Source organism: Lepidochelys kempii, chromosome 13, assembly GCF_965140285.1.
Source record: "Lepidochelys kempii isolate rLepKem1 chromosome 13, rLepKem1.hap1, whole genome shotgun sequence".
Lineage (NCBI taxonomy): Eukaryota > Metazoa > Chordata > Testudines > Cheloniidae > Lepidochelys > Lepidochelys kempii.
Genome location: NC_136392.1, coordinates 2,778,468 through 2,796,410, shown reverse-complemented (window position 1 = coordinate 2,796,410; position 17,943 = coordinate 2,778,468). Strand labels below are relative to the sequence as shown.

At 57.7% G+C, this 17,943-nt stretch overlaps 2 protein-coding genes and 1 long non-coding RNA gene across 4 annotated transcripts in view; 2 read left to right on the top strand and 1 right to left on the bottom strand.

Moving 5' to 3' along the window:
• Window positions 1-5,149, top strand: part of LOC140896697 (bactericidal permeability-increasing protein) — an 18,334-nt gene extending 13,185 nt beyond the window's left edge. Inside the window, exons 10-16 of the mRNA XM_073308689.2 lie at window positions 185-244; window positions 629-796; window positions 1,072-1,139; window positions 1,530-1,572; window positions 3,095-3,158; window positions 3,277-3,353; window positions 4,936-5,149. Of these exons, the coding sequence (XP_073164790.1) occupies window positions 185-244; window positions 629-796; window positions 1,072-1,139; window positions 1,530-1,572; window positions 3,095-3,158; window positions 3,277-3,353; window positions 4,936-4,977 (522 nt within the window). The 3' untranslated portion in view covers window positions 4,978-5,149. The remainder of the gene's footprint in view (window positions 1-184; window positions 245-628; window positions 797-1,071; window positions 1,140-1,529; window positions 1,573-3,094; window positions 3,159-3,276; window positions 3,354-4,935) is intronic.
• Window positions 1-7,076, bottom strand: part of LOC140896701 (uncharacterized) — an 11,855-nt gene extending 4,779 nt beyond the window's left edge. The window contains exon 1 of the long non-coding RNA XR_012154605.1: window positions 6,922-7,076. This is a non-coding gene — a long non-coding RNA (uncharacterized LOC140896701). The remainder of the gene's footprint in view (window positions 1-6,921) is intronic.
• Window positions 6,178-17,943, top strand: COX4I2 (cytochrome c oxidase subunit 4I2). 2 transcript variants are annotated; one of them, XM_073308698.2, is made up of 5 exons: window positions 6,178-6,355; window positions 8,445-8,541; window positions 13,195-13,356; window positions 16,040-16,171; window positions 17,498-17,943. In XM_073308698.2, the coding sequence occupies exons 2-5, from the start codon at window positions 8,445-8,447 to the stop codon at window positions 17,632-17,634; spliced, it is 528 nt and encodes a 175-aa protein (XP_073164799.1). In that variant the 5' UTR covers window positions 6,178-6,355; the 3' UTR covers window positions 17,635-17,943. The 2 variants fall into 2 exon arrangements, with proteins under 2 accessions (XP_073164799.1, XP_073164801.1); XM_073308700.2 differs by lacking the exon at window positions 6,178-6,355 and adding an exon at window positions 7,390-7,483.

Below are 17,943 nucleotides of genomic sequence, written 5' to 3'. Positions count from 1 at the left end.
TCCCGCATGTCCTGGGTTTTTGCATCTCAGAGGTGGCGGCCCTAGGGGAGTGAGAGCAGAGCAGCTCCGAGCAGAAGGCCGCCCAGCCCACTGGCAGCCTCCCTGGCCTGTCCCGGGTGGCATTTGCTCAGGCACTGGGACGTGCTCTCCCAGCAACCCGGTGTCTCATGTGTTTGTGTTGCAGATCCCGAAGCGCTCCCCCATCCGGCTGAACACAGGGAGCATGGGGCTGTTCTTCCCAGAGGTGAGTCAGCTGGGGCAGCCACTTTGCCCTCACCGCTGCGCCTGGCACAGGGGCAAACGCATCCCCACTAACTGAATCTGATCCCTGCCCATGAAGTTCAGATCCCTGCCCACGAAGGAAGACGGGAAGGGGATCACGTGCCCATGGACGAGGGTCGGGGTCATGCAGTCCCAGAGGGTGTGGGTTAGGGGTCAGGGAATAGGGCCATGTACACACAGGGTTTGTGTCGCCCTCTGTACATATGGGGGGATGGGGCAAGGTTGCGGGGCCGGGGGGAGGATGGTAGCCCATGCCCCAGGCGGCGGGATGTCTCTCTGGCTCGGGGCTGAGCACTGGCTGTTTCTGTCCGTCTCACGGGCCGCTCTGTTGCTCTCCCTGGCTCAGCTGAAGAAGCTCTACCCTGACATGCCCATGGAGCTGCACCTGTCTGCCCGCAAGCAGCCACTGCTGACCTGCCACCCAGACAGCCTGGCCCTGGCCCTGTTTGGTGCAGCCGAGGCCTTTGTCGTCCTGCCAAACGCCACCCTGGCCTCGGCCTTCCTGCTGGACCTGGTAAGCACTGGGCACACCCCTGGGCCGCTGCTGTGCCCACTCACCTGGCATCCTGGATCCCTCTCTCCTAGGGGCCCAGGTGCATTGGTGCAGGGCTGGCATGGCCCCAGCTCTCTGGCTTGAGGGTTGTAGGGTGTTGGGGGAGGGCTGGTGTCCCGCGCTCTGGAGCTGGGATTCTGGGGGGTGGGGGAGAGGGGCATGGATATTGTGGGGCCTCCGGGGCCACATTTTAGCTGCTGTTGCTGATAACAAGAATCGTCTCACTTTGTTGGCAGGATGCCAGCCTGGCGGGGCAGCTGCATCTCGACTCAGCCAAGGTCGGGGGCTCCGTGGCTCTAACTAAGTGAGTCTGGGGCTTGTCTGGAGCCTCCCCTCCCCTTCCCACAAATGTCCCAGCCAGGTGCCCACGCCCATGAGAGGTTATATCCCCTGGAGTTTATAACCCAGTCCTGGCCCCTCTCTGGGATTTACATCCCAGCTGGACACCCCACCTCCAGGGGCTTATATCTCAGCCCTGGGGATCCCCTTCCAGCTGGGAGCCCCACTCTACCCCCACTCCTCCCAGGACTGATAGCCATCCAGCGAGAAACCCAACTCAGAGCCCTCCCAGCAGCGCTGCATCTCCTGAGCTCAGCCTCCCCTTCGGTGCCCTAGCTCCATGGGACACTGTGAGCCACTACCGCTGTGGGGAGACCCCGCTCAGCTCTGACCTTTGTCTCTGTGTCTCCAACAGCTTCAGCATGTCTGTGGTGCGGTCCCACATAGGCTCGGTCCAGGTGAGCCATGCCAGCGGCAGGGCTGGGAGGGCGGCAGGGAAGGGCAGGACAAGGAGGTTTCCAGGGGCCTAAATCCTCAAGGGCGCCTCACATTGTGCACAGCCCTTGCTCAGGCAAAGCTGCCCCGGCACTGCAAGGGGAGACTGGCCTGAGGACCGCGGAGCGCTGAGCTCTGAGGTCTGACTGCAAGTGTCAGATAACAGCTGCCAAGCAGATCCCAGGCAGCAGTGCAGCCAGAGTGCGATGCACTGGGCGTGTGGACCACCAACAGACCCTGGTCGTCAGCTAGAAGCAGGAGCCTCTTCTGCATGAGCTAAGAGCCCTATGGCCCTCAGCTAAGGCTGCCGTGGATTGATTAATCTCCACGTGGTCTTGGTGCCGCTCGATGGGACCGAACACCACACCCAGGAAGTGTGTGAGTTACACTTGTGCACACAGGATACACACACATGCACACTTGAAGCCTGTCACTCACATTTGCGTGACACCCACTCCCACATACACTCATCCACAGCCTGTCACCCTCCCTCCTACAGTCGCTTTCACTCACATACAGTCTCTCCTTTCCCTTGTTCCCACACTTACCCTCGCACCATCAGCACCCCACGCCTGGCCCTTGCACACACAGCTCCTCCCCTGCACTGCCCAGCTGGGTCACATGGTGTCCCCCCAGCACATAGACAGCTCCTGTGCCCCCTGGTCCACACAGACTGAGGAGCAGAGGGCACGGCCCCGCCGGCCCCAGGGAGCCAGGCTCTGCCCCGCGCCCCGCACGGCCCCGCCGGCCCCAGGGAGCCAGGCTCTGCCCCGCACGGCCCCGCCGGCCCCAGGGAGCCAGGCTCTGCCCCGCACGGCCCCGCCGGCCCCAGGGAGCCAGGCTCTGCCCCGCACGGCCCCGCCGGCCCCAGGGAGCCAGGCTCTGCCCCGCACGGCCCCGCCGGCCCCAGGGAGCCAGGCTCTGCCCCGCACGGCCCCGCCGGCCCCAGGGAGCCAGGCTCTGCCCCGCACGGCCCCGCCGGCCCCAGGGAGCCAGGCTCTGCCCCGCACGGCCCCGCCGGCCCCAGGGAGCCAGGCTCTGCCCCGCACGGCCCCGCCGGCCCCAGGGAGCCAGGCTCTGCCCCGCACGGCCCCGCCGGCCCCAGGGAGCCAGGCTCTGCCCCGCACGGCCCCGCCGGCCCCAGGGAGCCAGGCTCTGCCCCGCACGGCCCCGCCGGCCCCAGGGAGCCAGGCTCTGCCCCGCACGGCCCCGCCGGCCCCAGGGAGCCAGGCTCTGCCCCGCACGGCCCCGCCGGCCCCAGGGAGCCAGGCTCTGCCCCGCACGGCCCCGCCGGCCCCAGGGAGCCAGGCTCTGCCCCGCACGGCCCCGCCGGCACCAGGGAGCCAGGCTCTGCCCCGCGCCCCGCACGGCCCCGCCGGCACCAGGGAGCCAGGCTCTGCCCCGCGCCCCGCACGGCCCCGCCGGCCCCAGGGAGCCAGGCTCTGCCCCATACCAGCTCTCACCAGCTGGCTTTGTGTTCTGCAGGTGAAGACTCTGGAGACCCTGCTGAAGCTTGCGCTGCGGATGGTTGCATTGCCAATGGCAAACAGTAAGTCCTGCCGCATTTCCCCACCCCGTTTCCTTGCTGTCGGGGTAGCAGTCCCCATCCTGGCCACCCTCGGGCTCTGGGTCCTCCCCCCTAACCAGGGCTCCTTTCGTCTCCCCAGAGAAGCTGAAGAAAGGATTCCCCCTGCCCAGCGTCTATAATGTCAGCCTGGTGAATCCCCGTGTCAAAATCAACCAGGTAGGGATCAGCCATGGCCTTGGCTCCATGTCGTACCCAGTGTCTGCACTGGGAACCCCCAAGCCCTTGTCCAGGGGTACCTTTTCAGACTGCACAGGGGAGGGGGAGCATCTTTGACCGTGATTCCAGGGGCTACCTGAAAACTCTAGTATTTTTTGGCAGACAACTTAGCAATTATCTGGCAGAGCACTGTTTCTAATTCCTATATAAAAGAAAGAAAAATAAATAAATATTAGCCCCACTCACCTCTAATACCAACATGTTCTGACATCTTGTGGCAAGTCACTTAAGGGATACTGGTTAGGTTTAAAATTTTAATGTATATTCTTACTTTGTTACTAACTCTGCAGGGACAGAGACCCCATCAGGACTCCTGGGTTCTACCTCAGCTCTGGGAGGGGAGTGGGGTCTAGTGAGTTACAGCAGGGGGAAGATACATCTGGGTTCTATATAAGAACATCAGAATGGCCAGACTGGGTCAGACCAAAGGTCCATCTAGCCCAGTATCCTGTCTTCTGATAGTGGCCAGTGCCAGGTGCCCCAGAGGGAATGAACGGAACAGGAAGTCACCAAGTGACCCATCCCCTGTCCCCCATTCCCAGCTTCTGGCAGACAGAGGCAAGGGTCACGCAGAGCATGATGTTGGATCCCTGCCCACCCTGGCTAATAGCCATTGATGCCTGTCCTCCAGGAACGTATCTAGGTCTTATTGGGAAACAATGGTATAGTTTTGGCCTTCACAACATCCCCTGGCAAAGAATTCTATCAGTTGACTGTGAAGACATACTTCCTTTTGTTTGTTTTAAATCTGCTGCCTGTTATTTTCATTGGGTGACCCCTGGTTCTTGTGTTATGTGAAGGAGTAAATAACACTTCCTTATTTACTTTCTCCACACCAGGCATGATTTTGTTAGACCTCTATCATATCCCCCTTAGTTGTCTCTTTTCCAAGCTGAAAAGTCCCCGTCTTACTAATCGCTCCTCATACGCGTACCATACCCCTAATCTGTTCTGTTGCTCTTCTCTGTACCTTTTCCAAATCCAGTGTATCTTTTTTGAGATGCGGCGACCACATCTGCACGCAGTATTCCAGATGTGGGTGTACCTCTCTCCATTCTCCCCATTTATTCCTATCTTTTGTTTCCTGTTTTAACTCGAGTGCCTGGCAGTGCTTTCAGGATCATCTAATGATCCTTAATTTAATTTAATGACAAGCCTTTTGTAATCTTAATCACCCTGCCTCTGTTTGTAAACAAACTCCCTGCTCCAAAGGCAGAGGCTGGCGGCAGCACAGAACTCATCACATGGCCGTTCCGAGGTCCGGCTGGGGTTACAATGTGTGCTGTGAGCAGACCTCAGGTACAAAACTCGGGGGGAAGGAACTAGCGCTCCTCTGCCCCCCCAAATGGTGCCCCTGGCCTTGGGTCTTGCAGGGGCTTTGCTCACACCTACCCCAGCAGCGACCCCTGCTGGGGGGTCTGTGAGCCCATATGGCCAGTGCTCCTACACCAGCCGTGAAACAACCCCACAGCGCTGTCATGAAACACGGACGGACTCTCATCCTGCCATTTTGTCTTCCCAGGGGTTTGTGTTGGTAGCTACAGATGTGCAGTACAAGGCTTGAGCTGCCGGGGCTGGGTAGCCCCCCTTGGAGAGAGCCGCTGCCCAACAGGAGAACGTGCAACCCCCCATGGCTCCCCTCGCCCCCTGCATCCTGCTGCTGCCGACCCTGGAGCTGGCCTGGAGACCAGGGCCAGAGGGGGGGATTTTGTGTCACTTTAAGTAAAACTGAATTTTTGATGCACTCAGTCTTGTCATGTTAAAGCCTCCCCTCTGACCCTCCCCCTCCAGCAGTCCCCAATTTGCTCCAGATCTTCCCCTCCTCACAGAGACGTTCCAGTCCCCCTAGCCCTGAGCCCGCATCTCTGATCCGCCTGCTGTCTGGAGGGGACGGGGAGAGACAGCTTTAAGCCCCCTTTGCACCTCCCTGTTCTGGGGCTGGCCCCTACACAGGGCAGCCCCTGGGCTGCTCTAACTCACGCTAGGCTGGCTACAGTCACCAGGGGCCTACAGTGTTGTGCCTCTCCATCCATACCCCCATCTCCCCAGCCCTGCCTGCCGCACATCCCTTCTGTCAGGGGCTGCGCAGGAAGGGAGCCTAGAGCCACTGAGCCAGGGGTGGGTGGGTGAGCAACACGCAGACCCCTGCTGTACCTAAGCAGCAGGATTTCTGGGGCATGCTGTCCAGGGGCCCCGCACATCCCCCGGAGCTGGGGGTACAATGGGTACGGCCACCAGGGAGTGTGGGACGCCCCCCCCCCCACAGCATAGCACCCAGCACTCCCTCACGCGGGGCCCGGGGCCCAGGCCCCTCTCATGCACCCTGGGGCGACAGCAGGGCCGTGGGAAGACGGGAACACAAAGGGAACATTGGCCTGCAGCTGTGCTCAGGGCTGGGGCCCAAGCCGCACACAGGGTCACAGGTCACCAGCCTGCAACGGCCCCAGCACCGTCGCTGCCTGCATCAGGCTCAGGAGCCAGCGGGCTGCAGACCAGTGGCTCCAGCCCCCACCCTTCCTCCCCTGCCTGAGCCTGCCTGCGTCAGGGACTCTTACAGCGTCTCCGGCTCTGGGGGGGCGTCTGTCTGGGAACTGGCCCCCTGCCAGCTTGCTGGAGGGATCCATTCCAGCCCACACAGTCCTGCCTCCAAAGTACTCGGCCGTGAGGGCTCTGGGTGGGAGGGGGAGCATGGGGGTTGAGCAGCTGGATTTCTGGGTGCCCCCTCGGAGGCTGCGCGCTGGCAGGCGGCGGGGGGCCCTGCAGGGTGGTATGTTCTCCCACAATCCCACGTCTGTGCAGCTGAGTTGTTCTAGAATAAGAGTCCTGCTGGCCTGGGCAGTGTGTGCTGGCCCCATGCCCAGAACCCTGCACAAGCTGCACATCGGGGACGCCTGTTGCCTCCATTTCCCAGCTGGCTGCTGCCCGCCCTGCCTCGTCCTGCAGTAAGTACACACGGCCCTGCGTGCTCTGGTGCGGACCGAGGCAGCCGGAGGCCCAGCGACCCGGCACTGTCCTCACGTGTGAGGCCGGGGGCTGCAGGATTTCGGGGCTGGGCCGCGAACGGAGGGGGCCGGATGGTTCTTGGGGCAGGGACGCCGAGCTGCTGCCTCTGGTCTAGCTGCACCTTGGAGAGCGGCCTGGCCCCCACCCGCTGCAGAGGGCGACGGGCAGCTTTCACCCACGCTGGCGCGGGTGGAAATCGCCTGCAAAAGTGCCTGGCCCCCTCCCCATGCACGCGAGGGGCCGATTCTGGCGGAGGGAGACGGGCTGGTCCCTAAGGCAGGAGCGGGGCAGTATCTAACGTCACAGGACTGAAGGGGCGTCCCAGGCTCCCCCTACACGCCTGGCATTTTGGGGTGGGGGGGAGGGGGAAATCCCTTCGGCGCTGACATCAGTGTCTAGTGCACTTGGGTGACCCCCCACCCTCGGCCGCCCCCCTCAGGGGGGAGCAGCCCCAGTTCCCACTGCCCCCAATGTTGGCCAAGGGCTGGGGGCCTTTGTACCATACCTGCGGGCCCGTCCCTGTACCTTTGCCCATGTGATTTAGCTGTGTCCTGCTAGTAGAGGTCAGACAGGACGGGGCCCTGCCAAGTCCCAGTTGCCTTATTTAGACCGTGGAGACCGAGGCAGCTGTGACGCCCCGAGCTGAAGGGCACAGAGCCCTCCCCGGGGCGGGGCACTGAGCAGCGAGTGCCCAGGTTCTGCAGCGTGGGGGCCATAGGCATGGCCAGTGCCAGGCTGGCATCGCAGGGTGGGCTGCCATTAGAGGTAGGGCTGCCACCGCTGAGCTACAAAGAACCCGGGATCGTCGGGTGCCCATGCAACCGGCCAGCTGGCAGCATGCGCTGAGCCGGCTGGCACACTGCCCAGCACAGCTCCCTCGACCCAGGGGCGAGCCTGGGGAAACCTGGCCAGGTGGCACCCCTCAAGGCTGCTGACCCCACAGCAGGCAGGCCTGTGCTCCTGCCCGCCCGCCGGGGTCGCGAGGACAGCAGCTGCGCTCCTGGGCCCCGGGAGCTGGAGCAGAGGCTGGTGCTAGCAGGGGAGAAAGCTGGAGAAAGAGCGGCCTGGTACGTAACAGGAGACTGAGTCTGGTCAGGCCCGGGCTGGAGCGGCTTGCAATGAAGGCGACACCTGCCTTGCGCGCCTGGCGCGTGCAGCCAGCCGGGAAGGGCACTCGCGGGCTGGGCCTGGGACGTGCTGTTCTGGCACTGCGGGGACCAGGAGCAGGGACGCTCCGGCAGCCTTCCTCCAAGCCTCGACGGGCCCCTCCCAAATGCCAGTGCTCCCAACACCCCCACTCAGGTCTTGCAGGTGGGGAAACTGAGGCACAGAGGGGGGGGGGGGGCGTGCCTGGCCCCATGTCACCCAAGGAGTCAGTGGCAGAGCCAGGAACAGAACCCAGGTACCTGTGCCAGCTCCCAGGGCTGCTGCTCGTGCCTTTGCCCCCTGGAAGTGGGTTCGGGATACAGTCCTGCCTCTTTCCAGAGCAGAGTTACCTGAGACGGGATCCTCCGCCCCTCCGCTCTGGGGACCAGGCCTCTGGAGCTACCTGTGCTGGGGAGGGCCAGCCAGCCCCAGGGACGGTCCCTCCCTCCCCTGCCACCAGGGGCACCAAGCGATTTGAGCCAGCTGGGCTCTGCAGCCCCCAGCCTTTCACCATGAGCCTGATGCTGCCATGGGGGAGGGGAGGGACATGAGCGCGGGGTCAGTCCACGGGGTGCCGGGGACACTGACCAGCCAGGCTCCCCCAGGCTCCCGACCGCTGCCAATCGGCCGGCACCGGGGAGCAAAGGCTGGCCTTCGCTACGTACGGCCTGCTGGGGACAGCCCACGCGCGGCTAAAGGCTGTGGCGGCAGGATGCTGGGTGAGAAGATCGTGGATTCGAGCCAGCCTGCGGGGTTCTCCTGGGTGGGGGGCTGCCGGTGCGGGTCCTTGGGGTGAAGCTGGGTGGTGCTCTAGTCTCCCCCTTTGTATGGCACAGCACAGCCCACCCTCGTGACAGAGGTCCCCATGCTTTGATCCCACAGATGCTCTCGCTGCCGGCCCTGCGCGTGGGCACCCTGGCCAGGAGAGGAGTCCTGGGCACTGCCAGCATCAGAGCAGCACATGGCCATAGCGGACATGGTAAGAGCCATTCCCTTGCCGAACGCCCCTGCAAGCCAGCTCTGGGGGCCCAGGGGAGCCAGTGGAGACTCTGACGGTCACCTCCTGCCTTTCTCTGGGGGCAGTGGCAGGGGCAGCCTCACGGGCTCTGTTTTCCATGTCAGGCAGAGGAGGGAGACGGGTGCTGGAGCTGCGGCTCCAGCTGAGCTCCCTCCGGAGGGCTGCGTAAGCAGCCTTGCACGCGCCCTGGGGAACCGTGGATCTCCGCAGTGCAGGCCGACCCGCTTTGCAGTCTGCCTCCAGCCGGGGCTGCTGGCCCTTTGGAGGCAAAAACTCCTGGCTTCAGTCCCGACACTGCAGTTAAACCCCTGCGGCTGGCTCAGATCAGCTAACTCGAGCTGGCAGGGCTCAGCCTGCAGGACTGTGAAACTGCGGAGCTCAGGCAGGAGGCTGGGCTCTCCGACCCAACGTTGCCCGCACAGCCGGAGCCCGAACAGCTACGCTGCAATTGTACAGCCCTGCAGCCCAAGCCCTGCGCCCCGGAGTCTGCTGACCTAGGCCACATGCAGGTGTGTTGTTTGGTGCAGACCCAATTATTCCCAGTAATACCCTGAGGGGCCAACTCTACACTTCGGGGAACAGGGAGTGGATTCCTTCCTGATCCCTGCATGCAAACTGCTTCCACCCTGGAGCATGGGACTTGGTGCCTCTAACCTGGCACTTACCCAGCATCAGTATTCTCTAGGCCGCAGAGCACTGCACAAGGACTACATGGGTGAACTGTAGCCTGAATAACTGAACATTTTGCTCATAAAATGACTCAATTCTCTCTCAAGGCCTGCTCCGGTCTGAGGCCGATGTGCCCCAGGGCTCAGCCCACCAGACCTGGAGGAACTCCTGGCCCTATTGAAGTCCTTGGGGGTTTTGCCTCTGACATCAATGGGGCCAGAATTTCAGCCCAGTGGCTGGAGCTCTTCGGTCAGTTCTCCTACGGCAGATATTTGCTTGCTCAAAAGTGCTCATATTGCAGCTGCTTGTGATTCTTTCTCCCGTAGGGATGGGGCTCCTTGCTAACTTCCTGGCTATCACAGCGTCCTGGTTCCGTTTAGCCCCGTGGGACCTAGCGAATAGAGCAAACTCGGGGGTGTAGTGCTGGGGAAGGCCCCTGACTGGTAACCGGCAGAGACGGGATGTATAAAGTGGGCCTGGAAAGACAGTAGGCTTTACTCTTCTTCTCCTTTCTGCATCTTTTTACATTAGAAATTAGGGTCCTATGTGGCCAAGAAGACTGAGTGGAGAAATGAGGCCACCCCAAGAATGAAAGTTGAGCAACTCTGCAGGATTGGGCTTTTTAGTCAGACTGCATCAAACGATAAGCACACATTTAACTTCAGTGCGTAACTCACGGTTGGGAGAAAGGAAGTCTTTGTTAAAGATTCAATTAAGGTGTGAGCACTTGCCCAACACATCCTTTAACACTACCCACAAACTCAGGGAAAATCACAGGTCATCTACTCCAGTCCGCTGTGCTGAGGCAGGACTAGGTATTATCTAGACCGTCCCTGATAGGTGTTTGTCCAACCTGCTCTTAAAAATCCCCAGTGATGGAGATTCCACAACCGCCGTTGGTAATTTGTTGGTAATTTGTTTTGAGTGCTTAACTACGCTGACAGGTAGGAAGTTTTCCATGATGTGTAACCTAAATCTCTCTTGCTGTAATTCAAGCCCATTATTTCTTGTCCTGTCCTCAATGGTTAAGGAGAACAATTTATTACCCTCCTCCTTGTAACAAGCTTTTATGTACTTGAAACTTGCTGTTATCATGTGCTCCTTCGCTCTTCTTTCTCTGGACTAAGCAAACCCAATTTTTTCAATCTTCCTTCATCTGCCATGTTTTCCTTTAATTGTTTTTGTTGTTCTCCACTGGACTGTCTTCAATATGTCCACATCTTTCCCGAAGTGTGGTGCCCAGAATTGGACACAATACTCCAGTTGAGGCCTTACCAGTGCTGAGCAGAGCGGAAGAATTACTTCTCGTATCTTGCTTACAACACAACACATCCCAGAATGGGTTTTGCAACTGTATCATACTGGTAACTCATATTTACCTTGTGATCCCTATGACCCCAGATTTTTCTGCAGTACTCCTTCCTAGGCAGTCATTTCCCATTTTGTATTTGTGCAAATTGCTTATTCCTTAAGCGTAGTACTTTGTATTTGTCCTTATTGAATTTCATCCTATTTTATTTCAGACCATTTCTCCAGTTTGTCCAGATCAGTTTGAATTCTAATCCTGTTCTACAAATGGCTCGCAACCCCTCCCAGTTGGGTATCATCCACAAACTTTATAAGTGTACTCTCGATGCCATTATCCAAGTCATAGATGAAGATATTGAACAGAACCAGACCCAGGACAGATCCCCGAGGGACCCCACTCGATCTGCCCTTCCAGCCTGAATGCAAACCATTGATAACTATTCTCCAAGTACAATTTTCCAAGCAGTTTTGCACCCGCCTTACAGCAGGTCCATCTAGGCTGTATTTCTCTAGTTAGTTTATGAGATGGTCACGTGAGACAGTATCAAAAGCCTCACTAAAGTCAAACTATATCACAGCTGCTGCTTTCCTCCTATTCACAAGGACTGTTACCTGTCAAAGAAGGATATTAGGTTGATTTGACATGATTTGTTCGTGACAAAAACATATTGACTGTCACCGTATTTCCTTCTCGGTGCTTACAGATTGATTGATTGATTGATTGCTCCATTATCTTTCTGGCACTGAAGTTAAACTGACTGGTCTATAATTCCCCGGGTTGTCCTTGTTCCTCTTTTTATGCCCTTTTCCAGTCCTCTGGGTTCTCTCCCATCCCCCACAAGTTCTCAGAGATAACTGCTAATGGCTCAGAGATCTCTTCAGCCAATTCCTTGAGTATGCTAGGATGCGTTTCATCAGGTCCTGCTGACTTGAAGACATCTAACGTGTTTAAGTAATTCTTAACTTGTTCTTTTTGTATTTTAGTTTCAGATCCCACCCCACTTACCCTGATGTTTGCTAGGTTAGTCGTCCGATCACTGCTAACTTGTATGGTGAAAACCGAAACAAAAAGGGCATTTAACGCTTCGGCCAATGCTGCGTTTTGTTATTGTCTCCCCCCCACTCCTCCAATCCTTGGGTACTCCTGAAATCACCAGGGTTAAAAAAAAAAAAAAAGACAACAAATGTTAAACGCCTTGTAGCCACGCCTCTCAGCCTGTTCTCCCTCCATCAACAAGTGGAAATTAGCCACAAGTCCAATTCTCAGTCCCATGCTGGCCACCTGCAGCAGCTTTCAAGTGCTATTCCCAGTTTATCCACAAGATGGCACCAGTGCCCGTTTCCCACAAACAGCTCCTTGTTTTACCCTTTTCAGGCTATCACCAGCAGGAGAGTGAATTTGTGTGTGGGGGGTGGAGGGTGAGAAAACCTGGATTTGTGCTGGAAATGGCCCACCTGATGATCACTTTAGATAAGCTATTACCAGCAGGACAGTGGGGTGGGAGGAGGTATTGGTTCATATTCTCTGTGTGTATATAAAGTCTGCTGCAGTTTCCACGGTATGCATCCGATGAAGTGAGCTGTAGCTCACGAAAGCTCATGCTCAAATAAATGGGTTAGTCTCTAAGGTGCCACAAGTACTCCTTTTCTTTTCAGAGTAACAGCCGCGTTAGTCTGTATCCGCAAAAAGAAAAGGAGGACTTGTGGCACCTTAGAGACTAACCAATGTAATTGAGCATAAGCTTTCATGAGCTACAGCTCACTTCATCGGATGCATGCCGTGGAAAATACAGTGGGGAGATTTATATACACAGAGAACATGAAACAATGGGTGTCACCATACAGACTGTTCCAGCAGTTGACAAGGTGTGAGGAACAGTGGAGGGGAAATATAAATGGCCCACCTTGATTATCACTACAAAAGGGTTTTTTTCCCCTCCTGCTGGAAATAGCTCACCTTAACTGATCACTCTCGTTCCAGGGTTCAGAGTAGCAGCCGTGTCACTCTGTATCCGCAAAAAGAACAGGAGGACTTGTGGCACCTTAGAGACAAACACATTTATTTGAGCATGAGCTTTCGTGAGCTTCATGCATCCGATGAAGTGAGCTGTAGCTCACGAAAGCTTATGCTCAGATAAATGTGTTTGTCTCTAAGGTGCCACAAGACCTGTTCTCTTCTCGTTACAGTGTGTATGGTAACACCCATTGTTTCATGTTCTCTATGTATATAAATCTCCTCACTGTATTTTCCACGGTATGCATCCGATGAAGTGAGCTGTAGCTCACGAAAGCTCATGCTCAAATAAATTGGTTAGTCTCTAAGGTGCCACAAGTCCTCCTGTTCTTTTTGTTTTACCCTGTTAACCCCTTAGGCCCTGCCCCATTAACTAGTTGCTGTGTGTATCTTGCTCAGCTGGAGCATGGAGATAAGACTGATCAAGTTCCCTGTAGAGCCCTGGGCCGGGGCTGAGGTCACGCTGGTCAGACCCTGTACAGATGGACGCTCCTGCCCGGCTGGCCTTCTTACGGCACTGAGGAATGGGGGGCCTTCGAAGAAGAGGGGTCAGGGCACTGGGGGCAGCGGTAGGGATGTGCTGGGGCTTTTCTGAGGCCAGTCTCTGCCATCTCGCTCTCCAGTGGCGACTCAAGAGGACATGTCGGTGCCCCGGTACTACGACAAGCGCAGCTCCCCGCTCCCCGACGTCCCTTACTGCAAGGAGCTGGGCGCGGAGCAGAAGGCCCTGAAGGAGAAGGAGAAGGGATCATGGAAGCAGCTAAGCAACGAGGAGAAAGTGGCCCGTAAGCAGGAGGGGGCGGAAGCCCTGTTGCTGGGGTGGGAACGGGAGAGTGGGGAGGTCATGGCACCAGTAGGGGGATGGTCTGGTCAGTTACCTCCCCCCATCCTCTCTGCGCAGCGTCCAGCTTCTGCTTGTGGGCTGGGGGGCTGCCTGGGGACCGCCTGCGTCTGGGACACAGCGGTGGAGGGACAGGAAGTGCTGCAGGACCCAGGGAACTGGGCGGGCCAGGGCCTCGGAAGCCAGTGAGTGTCCTGGATCGGTTAGGGGCGGGAGAGCCTGGCCTAGTCCTACAGGCCCTAGCCTGGCTGAGGGGCTTTGTGAATGTGCTGGGAACTGGGGCCTGGGGTCCGCTTTCAGAGTATGTGCAGGGTGAATACCCCATGCCCCATTCTGGCTGAGGGACGGAGGTGCTGGGCTATTCAGGAGTGTTCCAATCAGCTAAACCGTTGCACACACAGACATCATAACCACACCTCTCCTGACCATGGTATTAGAGATCTCCCCAGCCCGGCATTACTGTAGGTCTGCTTCATTTAAAGGAAGGAAACTTGCACCATCCATTGTCTTTGAGTGTGCGATTACTGAGGAACATCCCTGGGCTCCCTCATGGTCTGTACCTGGAGCCCTGGGCTTCTGGCGTTGGCTGAGATCAGCACTGGCATATGCAGAGTTGGATTCCCCCCAGATATCCCTAGCTCTGAGCCCCATCCTGCCAGCTGCAGCCTCCCCAACCCTGCTGACTTCAGCTGGAGCAAAGGGTGCCCAGCATCTGGCAGGGTCAGGCTCCAGTCATCAGAGCTCCCACATATGCCAGGCCTCCAGTTGGTGATCAAACCCAGTGCCAGTGGAAATTTTAACCCAGGTGTTTAAATTGCTGAGGCCCAAAAGCCTCTGAAAAGTCAGAGCCAGGGAGTGGCTCCCTACCCTTCCACTACCAACCTCCTTGTAACTTGCATTCTCCGCTCAGCCATTAGTTGACATACCAGGTATACCAGCTGGTGTAATGCCTTAAATACGCTGCTCTCCCAGCTGGAGTGTCTGCCAGGGAGGATGCTGTGTCACCCCAGAATTCTTCATCACAAGAGGAGCAAGACAAAGCCAGCCAGCAGTTTATCGATAGCGCTTTGTCCTGAGCAGGCAGCAGCCGAACAGTTAAATCTGTTCCAGGTCAATTAATCTAGTCACTGGGGAGTGAGCAAATATTGCACCCGCCTGCATCTGAGCTAGCCCAAGGAAGCTCTGTGCACATGACAACCTGCTGGCAACCCCTGTTTAACTGGCCTTTTACACCGGGACAAAACTTACAACCAAGAGCATGGAAACACTAAACCCCAGCCCCACCCCAAATCTGCGTGAAATACACAGGCTTCCTCGGTTAGATAGGAACCAGGGGTGGCTGAAGGGCTGGAAGTGTGGAAAGAGAATCAACCACATAGATGGATGCACATAGCCACAAAGGGCTGATACGTCGGCTGGGTAACAGCGGTAACCATGAACTGGGCTCTGTCCTGACCAGACTCTGCCTCCTCAGCATGGCTGTTAAACGTACAGAGAAAGCTGTTTACAGCCGGGCAAAGCAACTTCCAGGGTCTTCCCTCCCGTATGCTGGTTCCCTACACCATGGAGAACTTAACCCTGGCCTTGGTGTTCTCAAGCATGTCAGTGCCTTAGAAATGCTAATGAATGGGCCCTGGAAAGCATCATCACCACTGCAAAGAAGCCGCAGGGAGGGGTGAAATTACTTACCTGATGTCAGATAGCCTGTAGGTGGCAGAGCCCAGCTCTTCTGCTCCCAGACCATGACCCATCCACTGCAGCCCACTCCATCTCCCTCTTGTCAGCATGACCGTTTCCCTGGTCCAGGTGCAGACGGGTTTGTCTCTAACACCATCATATAGACTCTCCACGGTGCGTCTCCCATACAAAAACTCATCCTGTTTTCAAGCACTGGGCCAGTTTCACCTTTGCTGCCCTCAGCAGTGGCACTAGTGTAGATGGGCCCTGCTGACCTCTCCACCATGGTGCTTAACCCTGCTCAGAACAGTGCGAGATGAAGAGACCCCCAACCCCTGGCTCCACCATTGGAGCTGCCCAATGCTTACAGGAGAGCTCCCCAAAACAGACTGCTGCGCGTGGGGCTTCATGCTTACCCTGCTGGAAGCAGGAGCTGCCCCATTTTTAGGCCATCACAGACAGACGGCCTTGGAAAGCAGACATCTCTGCATTTGCCAAGCAGCAGGAGCCGTTATCCTGGGACAGCCCCTGCAATTTCAGCACTCTTCCCATCTGGATTCATGGTCTAAAAGCTTAAACCATGTCTCTAACCTGCCTGTTAACTGCTGTCCAAGTTCTGCAGGAGCAGGCCTGACAATCCATAGACAGCTCCCAGGAGGAAAGGCAGGATGGGACATGCAAGGGACGGGGGCTTGGCCCCAGGAATAGCCTGTGGGAGCAGCAGATGGAATGAAGGGGGCAGAGGGGGCTCAGAGGTTAGCAGCCACCACAAAGCCTTTGCCAGAACTGTCTGTAGTTCCCTTTACAGACGGGATCTGGAGGCAACCTCTGGGCTGCAATGGCTGTGCTAACATGATCTCTCAAGCAGCCCCCGGGGTGGGTTAGCGGAAGGGCTGTCAGAGTGGGCTGGGGTTCTCTGTGCCACCCTAGCCTCGCGCCTGTCTCTCTAGTCTATCACCTGAAGTTCAACCAGACCTTCGCACAGATGAACAGGCCATCCAACGAATGGAAGACGGTGCTAGGAGGCATGTTCGTATTCTTTGGCTTCACTGGATTAATCGTGTGGTGGCAGCGAGTCTATGGTAAGGGGGGATGGACCATATGCTTGTAGGACAACCTGTGGGAAGGCAAACGGGACATGGCTGGGAGGCCGTAGTGACTTAATCTACTGCCTATGTAGAGGCTCCCCCTTCAAATCCCACCCCCACCCCCAATAATTCTGTTCTAGGGGTGTCCCCATGTTCTGCTGCCCAGAACTTCCTGCCCCAGCCTGAGCTGGGATTTGTTAGACACGTCATTCGAAACCTGGCTCTGCTGCCAACCAGGCCTGGACCTGCAACTGGCCACGTGCTCAGGACTGGGATGGGGCAAGTACTAGCAGGGCATGGAACTGGCTGGGGACTGAGGCCCTGGCTTTTGGCACTGGGCATAAAGGGGCTGGAGATGGCGAAGCAGAGCTCGGCGGTGGGAGACGTCTATCCAGCTGGGCATGCCCTGGAGCGGGTCTGTTCTTAACCCTGCTCAGCCCAGGCCCTCTAGAGAACTGACAGCTAGACCCAGCTGGGGCATTGGTCCTCAGATCCCCTGAAAACCCCCTCTGCACTCACCCCCCCGGTGCACACAGGCTGCAAGAGCCTGGAGGTTTTCTAAGAACCTTCTTTAAAACAGCACCAGGGCCAAACAAACCGCCACAAATATTCTCCCTCAAACCCTTCCCTGGGGAAGCAGCCTGCAATGTAAGCCACCATTCAGCCGGCAGAGGGGGCCTGAGCCAGCAACTCCTAGGATTCAGAGGAACAGCCGTGTTAGTCTGTATTCGCAAAAAGAAAAGGAGTACTTGTGGCACCTTAGAGACTAACCAATTTATTTGAGCATGAGCTTTCGTGAGCTGATGAAGTGAGCTGTAGCTCACGAAAGCTCATGCTCAAATAAATTGGTTAGTCTCTAAGGTGCCACAAGTACTCCTTTTCTTTTTGCAACTCCTAGGAGAGGCCTCTGGCCGCCTGCTGCCCTCAGACCACCGGGCAGTAAACAAGCCTGAGCCAGGCCAGCTTGTGCTTCTTGCTGAGGAGGGGCCAGAGGCGGGAGAGGGGCGAGCAGGGGACGGGTGCTGGGCTGGCCTGGCCTGGCGCCCACGTAATGCCATGGAGTCAGCAACGGTCCCCAACCCAGCCTGGCCGTGAATGGGGAGGGAAAGGGCGTGGGGGGAGGAGCACAAAGCTGCCCGTGAAATGGATGGGAGCCACCTGCGGCTGGAGCCTGGCCGAGTGCGGCCTAGGGCTTCGGCCAGGATGATCCTCACGCCCCGGTGGGAGGGGAGATGGGGAATAACCTGGCCACGGCCCTGGTACGTCGGGTGGAGAAGCAACAAACCGGTGCTCTAAGCTCTCCCCTCCCCGTGTCCCCAGTGTTCCCCCCGAAGCCGCACACCCTGACGGAGGAGTGGAAGGCTCAGCAGGTCAAGAGGATGCTGGACATGCGTATGAACCCCATTCAGGGCTTCTCTGCCAAGTGGGATTACGACAAGAACGAGTGGAAGAAGTAGAGGAGACCCTCTCCACCCTCACGGCCCCCGCCAGCCCAGGAAGGGGCCAGCGCTCTGGGGGAGAGCCGCTGGAGCAAAGCCACTCTCCCCTACCCTCATCCTTTGCTGGGCTGCCAGCCCCACCCGACCCCCTTGTGCCTTGTCTGAAGCTCTCCCTCTCCTGGTCCTGGGCAGTGAGCTGGCTCCAGTCTGTGCACCGCTCCTCCTGGTCCCACTGGGGGATCTGTCCCGTGGCCTGGCCTATCTCTGGTGAAGGAGCAGTTGGCATTGTCCATTCCCTGCTCACATGGAATAAAACACTACAGTAAA